This window comes from Lonchura striata, chromosome 3, assembly GCF_050655825.1.
Source record: "Lonchura striata isolate lonStrDom1 chromosome 3, ASM5065582v1, whole genome shotgun sequence".
Classification (NCBI taxonomy): Eukaryota; Metazoa; Chordata; class Aves; order Passeriformes; family Estrildidae; genus Lonchura; species Lonchura striata.
Genome location: NC_140705.1, coordinates 15,298,322 through 15,304,889, shown reverse-complemented (window position 1 = coordinate 15,304,889; position 6,568 = coordinate 15,298,322). Strand labels below are relative to the sequence as shown.

Sequence of the window (6,568 nt, the reverse complement as noted above, 5' to 3'; positions counted from 1 at the left end):
CAGGCACCAGCGTTGAAAGTGAAAAGGAATGGGTAGGTAGGAGGGAGCAGAGAACAGGAGGGGAAAGCAAGGCACAGCGGCAGCTCCGGGTCCGCACCGCCGGCCCGGGTTCCGCCCCTCACGCAGCGGGACCCGCGCGCTGCCGCCTCCACCGCGCGCCGCCGGCGCCAAGCGAAGGGCGGGGCTCCGCCCCCCGCAGCAGCAGCCAATGGGAGGCGGGGCCCCCGCAGTAGCAGCCAATGGGAGTACGGGGGCGGGCACTGGTGGGCGTGGCGAGGGCTCGGAGTGGCCAGCCGGCCGTTCTGGCGCCAACTTCGAAGGGGATATAAAGGGCCGGCGCGCGGTGGTTTCCTTTCCCGCCGCCCGTCTCGCCGCCGCCGCTCCCGCTGCCGCACTTTGAGCCATGCTCTCCGCCCGCGCCCCGCTCGCCGCCCGCCACGAGCAGCCCCCGGTGTCGCCCAAGAAGAGCCAGTCTCCTATGAAGAGTCTGTCGCCCATGAAAGGCTTGGCGCTGAGCAACAAGGAGAACACGGTAAGCGCCCGCCCGCCCGCCCTCCCACCCCCGTGTCTGGCAGCGCCGCATCGCGCTCACCCTGCCCCTTTCTCCCCGCAGCCCCCCACGCTCAGCAGCGCCCGTGTGCTGGCCAGCAAGACTGCCCGCAGGATCTTCCAGGAGGGCGATGGCAATCCGGTGAGTGTAGAACGCCCGGGCACCGCGCCCGCCCTTGTCCTGTTCCCGGAGCTCCTGCAGCCCCCGCCCCGCTCCTCTCTCCCAATCCATGGTCTCTCCTTTCCGTCCGAGCCCGCTGGTTCCCGCCGGGCACTGCACCCCCGCCCCAGCCCCTCTCCCTCAGGGGGGTCTCTCCACCCTCCCGGGCCCTTCTCCCCGCTCGTCCAGCCCCTCTCCTCGGAGGGGTCTTTCCCTCCTGCTAGCGCTTCTCCCCCGGGGTCTGCCCCGAACTGCCGCCTCAGGCTCCCGCCAACGCCGGCCCCGCCCCGAGCGCGGCCCGAGCCTTCCCCGCCATTCCAGGTGCCGCGGGGCGCGCAGGAGGAGGAGCCGCTGCTGCGGGAGAACCCCCGCCGCTTCGTCATCTTCCCCATCCAGTACCACGACATCTGGCAGATGTACAAGAAGGCCGAGGCCTCCTTCTGGACGGCGGAGGAGGTGAGGGGCGGGCGGCCACGGCCCTGCCCGCGGCCCCGGGCGGGGCCCGGGCTTCCGCCGGAGCGCCCGTTCCTTATTTATCCTGTAATGTCTTAGGTGGACCTTTCCAAAGACCTCCAGCACTGGGAGTCCCTGAAGCCTGAGGAGAAGTACTTCATTTCCCATGTCCTCGCCTTCTTTGCTGCCAGTGATGGCATTGTCAACGAGAACTTGGTGAGTGTGTACGAAGTCCCGACAAATATCACTTTGGGTAGATAACAAGAAAACTCAAGTTTGGCGTGCTTGCTGTGCCTAATCCAGCTGGTTGGCCGGGTCGTGGACTGTTACAGCACTAAGAACACAGAGCTGTCCTGTGTTAATTAAGGAACTGGGGTCGGTTTTGTAATCTCCAAGTTTGCCCACTCCCCTTTGGGCACTGAGTGCTGCCCTGCAGTAACGCTTGGCTGTTTCACAGCCCATGTTCTGCTTCTACCCTCTGCTCTTCTAACGGGGGATAATTAAAACTGAAATATTTTCCCATGGGACCAAAGAATACCTTCTGACATGAAATTCTAAGGGGTTGCTCCTTTTTATATTGCTGTTAGTAATCCACTTATCTGGAATTAGTCAGAAGATTTGTGGGCTGTAGGGCATTAATGCATCTAACCTGCAAATCACAAACACTTCTGCAAATGCTTATTTATTTCCTCTAGGTGGAGCGGTTCAGTCAAGAAGTACAAATCACAGAAGCTCGTTGTTTCTATGGCTTCCAGATTGCCATGGAAAATATACATTCAGAAATGTACAGTCTTCTTATTGACACCTACATTAAGGATTCAAAGGAGAGGTTTGTATTTCTTGATTATGAAAAGTTCAGAACTCAGTAAATACTCAAAATTTAGGTAATGCATGTCAGTTCTCTGACTTTCAGGCTAATTGTAGGATGTAAATGAGACTTACATAAAAAGCCACTGCTTTTTAAGAGCACCTTGCTTAAGAGCACATTCAGAGCAAATTAAGAGCACATTAAGAGCAAAACTGAAATCACTCAGTACTGAAATGAAGGAATTACACAATGTAAAAGGTGAAGCAGTCAAATAAAGACTATATTAAATTTTAAGTGAGTTTTACTGCTACTTAAAAAGCTTGCTGTGTCATTTCTACTCTGAGATGCTAAATTCTAGTAAGAGCTGCTCACATGAAGAGGTCTGATACCTCCATACTGTAAAGTGGACCCTGATTAATCTCTGGCTTTGACAGCCTTGTTCAGGAACACTTGGTGAAACAGTTCTACCCTCGATACTGTAATGGGAATTCATGTGAACTGGTGTTGATGTGATGGGTCTGTGAAGGATAAAGTAGTTGATTGGAATGAATAGAGCTACATTGGTGCCAGGTAAGAGGGAGGACAATTGCCAGGATGAAGGTGCAGAGCATGTTTAAGTGATCACTACTGTTCATGGTAGTGAATTCTTATTTTGCTAGTTTAGGGTAGGATGTTTTATCCTAATGAGTTTTATCTTCCTCAGGGAATTTCTTTTCAATGCTATTGAAACGTTGCCATGTGTTAAAAAGAAGGCAGATTGGGCCATGTGCTGGATTGGGGACAAGAAAGCAACATATGGTGAGTACATCTATTGGAAACAAAGTGAAATTCCTCTTCTAAAGATAGAGGAACCACCATTTCTCCAGACTTCACAGTTAACAGGGATTATTGCTGTTGGAGAGAGTACATGCTCTCCAGTACAAGATACTGGTATAATTCTGAATGTAAAGAAAGTAATTGTCATCTTTAAATTAGCAACTGACAGGAAATCTGTGTAAAATTGCTGACATAAGGAAATAATAAGGTTATGTGGCAATCATCATATGCCTGAGTATATGATCAAACTGTAAATTGCTGCCATATGTCAGGACATGTCATGGCTATCTATAGCCAGTAGACATGTCTGGTTGGAGACATGTCTGTAGCCCCTCTGCCTTAGTGATTCCTCATGTTTTGCTTCAAAGGTGAGATGGTACAAATCATTATTTCACTAGTAGTGAGACATTTTTCATGGCCAAAGATGATCAGACACTGACTTAAATCAGCTGCTAAAATGACTGCTCTTTTTAGTGAGTCATCTGAAAAAGGATAATGAGGATTGACACGGAGGAAGGAGCCTTGGCTTCGGCTACTTAGGAGCTACTCTGATTAGTTCCTATTTCCTCTTATGTTTTTGTTTAATGATCAAAAACCTTTAATAATTTCTAAGCACAGCCCACAGTACACTTAGGAAGAAACAACCTCATTTGCTAAAGCAGGATGCAGTTTGCAATTTTTGTGTATTTTTGTTAAGTTTTCTGTGTGGTATTACTATCCGTATTCTCTCAACAGGGGAACGCGTAGTAGCCTTTGCAGCTGTGGAAGGAATCTTCTTTTCTGGCTCTTTTGCATCAATTTTTTGGCTGAAAAAAAGAGGATTAATGCCTGGACTCACTTTTTCTAATGAACTCATCAGTAGAGATGAGGTATGAGTCAAATTCTAGCAGTTAAGATGGTAATGTGCCACAGTAGTTCAAAATAATGACACTCAATTGGAGCCTATATTTTAAAACAGGAGTATATTTAGAAACAGGCAGACTATAAAGCTCACTAAAGTGTGTAAACATGTGTCATTGTGGATCTTGCAGAAGCATATGAATGAACTTAGCATTCTACTTCTCTAAAGTAGTCAGAGGGCTCTCACCAATGCTTGCAGCTGCTGTGCCTCACACTGGCAGAGCTTGCTTGTGGTGCCTTCTGTTGAGGCAGAAAGTTGTAGGAAAGAGTAACATGGCAAAGGTGATGCCACTTACTCTGTGCTCTCTTAAATCGGTATTCCTGAAATAATGTTCTGAAATTTCTTTACAGGGTTTGCACTGTGATTTTGCCTGCCTCATGTTCAAGCACTTGATACATAAACCATCAGAGGAGAGAGTAAAGGAAATCATCATGAATGCTGTTCTCATAGAACAGGTAACTGTCTCTTGTTTAGGAGCTTCATTGCAATCAAACAAAGCTGGGGAGCTGTTGGGCATAAAACTAACCTAGACAATAGAGTGAATGCCAGTTTCTATACATAAAATACTTGTTATCTGCAGGAATTCTTGACGGAGGCACTGCCTGTAAACCTGATTGGCATGAACTGCACTTTAATGAAACAGTACATCGAGTTTGTGGCAGACCGGCTTATGTTGGAACTGGGATTTAACAAGGTGAGTCTCTGATACACTGAGTGTTTCATGGGGAAAAGATAATGTTAATTTCCTTCAGAAACCCAAATCCTAAATTGGCTGCAGAAATATTCTTTTAACTTTTGAAATGATTTAGCAGTTCTGCTGCTACATTTTTTGCAGACTCGCAGAACAAAGAGCAAAAGGATGCTATGGAAAAAGCTGTATTAGTAGTTGTGCTTCTTAGGCTGCTTTACTGCAGCTAAAAGAAGACAGGAACAAATAGAGAAGGCTTGGGGCAGAGATTTTTGTTCACTAAATAGTAAGCCTGCTGATGCTGCCATTAGGCTCCTTCCAGCTGATCTCTAAAGTTCTTGCATACTCAAAATGTGAGCACCTGTGGTGACTACAGAATTGCCTGTGTGTTTCAGATATACAAAGCAGAGAATCCTTTTGACTTCATGGAAAACATCTCTCTGGAAGGCAAGACAAATTTCTTTGAGAAGCGAGTAGGTGAATATCAGAGGATGGGAGTCATGTCGAAGCCCACAGAAAACTCTTTCACCCTGGATGCGGAATTCTAAGTGACCTGGAACCACGTGCATTAATGTGCATCCTGCCCTGCTTACAGGGAAACGCTCAGTGTGCTGAGTCACTGTGACTTGAACCCTGTCCTGAAATCCCACTCTTGTAAAGTGTGGTGCTACTGGTGTACTTTAGAAGGCTGGTGTAGCTCCAGCAGTAAAACCCCTTTTAATTAGATTTTACCAATGGTATTAATGCATAGGATGCTCAGGTGTATCTTACAGCACATGCTATTCCACTTCCTGGAAGATACAGGTAGTTCTTTCTGCAAGGGGAGGGGTTGTGGGTACTGACCCCTAGCTTCTGCTGTTCTCACCATAAATAGAGGAACAGTTAAAAAATTTCAGTTGTAAATTTGTTGACTAGTCTGTAGAAAACTCCAGAGGCAACTACATGATGACCTCACTGCTTTTTTAGCAGGTTTTAAGTTTACCATTTTTACTATTTTAATTGTTTGTACATAAACCTGGCACTTTAATGTTTTAAATAAACAACTGTCTTGTAGTGTTCAACAACAGTAAAATGCATGTCAAAATCTTTTGCAGTCCAACCTTTTATGACTTGTGCTTCTTTCTGGATATGTAATTTAGAAATAGTGCTGTGAATTAAACTATTCATCTTAAAGTATATCAAAGAACAGGAAGAAAATTGGTACGAAAGGTGAAGAACTAAATAGGATATTCTGGTATTGAAAAATATAATGTAGCTGACTTGTGGACTTGATTGCTTTTTCTTTAATACCTGGGGACAGAATTTCATGTAATAAAGGGCTGGTTGGACTCAGTGTTGTACTGGCTTCAGTGTTCCAATGGGCAAAGTTGTATGCTGATTTCCTTTTGAGTTGCAGCTTTTCTGAGGAAATGCAAGGTCTTCAGGAAATGGCTGCTTAGTCATGTGGTTGATACCTAGTGAAATTGTTGTGCTTAGCTCTTTCAGACTGACTGCACTAAACAACTGATGTTTCAGGGCTAATTCAGGCTGGTGCAGTATTCAGAGCTTTTCATCGTGCCAGTTAAGTCTTGAGTTTTAATACTTAAAAGTAGTGCATACACCATGGTTATCCCACACAAACAGGAGTGAAAATGAGTATGCTTTATATAACTGATATAAGTTGTGTGGTCTGTGAAGGAATCCCTCTGGTCTCAGAGTTCTTGGAAATTATTTGCAGTGAGATGAAATGACAGTGGGGTAGACTGAAAATGGCTACTGCCTTGCTGTACAAAAGGAATTTATCCATTTAGTCTAATATTCAGCAAGGAATGTTCGGCAAGCCTTTCCTCAAGCATAGTTAAAGTGAATAAGCTTTATAAAACTCAAAACCTTTTTCTTCACAGGAAAAAAACGAGTTTGCTTCTTACTGCTTAAGTGCTCCCTCTTTTAAAGCACAGTATTTGTGGTGCTTTGAGAGTGCAGCCATGGTGTAAAATTGAGTGGCTTTGTTCCTTTGCTCTTGATTGCACTGAAGGCAATGGTGTGTGACTGCTCTTCCCCTGAGTCTGAAGTTAGCAGGATGCACAAGGCTGTCCTAGGGAGAAAGCCCCAGTAAATAATTAAAAAATCCTAACCTCCAAAGTCTGGAATTCAAGATGGAGGACTGTTAGCTGAGGGGTCTGATAATGGCCTTGCAGCACTGATGCTGCCAAC

At 46.1% G+C, this 6,568-nt stretch overlaps 1 protein-coding gene across 1 annotated transcript; it reads left to right on the top strand.

Moving 5' to 3' along the window:
* Nucleotides 1-354: 354 nt before the first annotated feature.
* Nucleotides 355-5,708, top strand: RRM2 (ribonucleotide reductase regulatory subunit M2). The gene is made up of 10 exons (XM_021525457.4): nucleotides 355-532; nucleotides 614-691; nucleotides 1,031-1,165; nucleotides 1,262-1,378; nucleotides 1,858-1,991; nucleotides 2,674-2,768; nucleotides 3,522-3,655; nucleotides 4,038-4,142; nucleotides 4,268-4,381; nucleotides 4,771-5,708. The coding sequence occupies exons 1-10, from the start codon at nucleotides 404-406 to the stop codon at nucleotides 4,921-4,923; spliced, it is 1,194 nt and encodes a 397-aa protein (XP_021381132.1). The 5' UTR covers nucleotides 355-403; the 3' UTR covers nucleotides 4,924-5,708.
* Nucleotides 5,709-6,568: the final 860 nt, after the last annotated feature.

What these genes read in the sequence shown, in the direction of transcription:
- RRM2 (XM_021525457.4), top strand. Translation starts at nt 404, where the DNA reads ATGCTCTCCGCCCGCGCCCCGCTCGCCGCCCGCCACGAGCAGCCCCCG. An exon ending in ATTAAGGATTCAAAGGAGAG is followed by an intron (nt 1,992 to 2,673) that starts GTTTGTATTTCT and finishes TATCTTCCTCAG; the next exon opens with GGAATTTCTTTTCAATGCTA. An exon ending in ATGCTGTTCTCATAGAACAG is followed by an intron (nt 4,143 to 4,267) that starts GTAACTGTCTCT and finishes TGTTATCTGCAG; the next exon opens with GAATTCTTGACGGAGGCACT.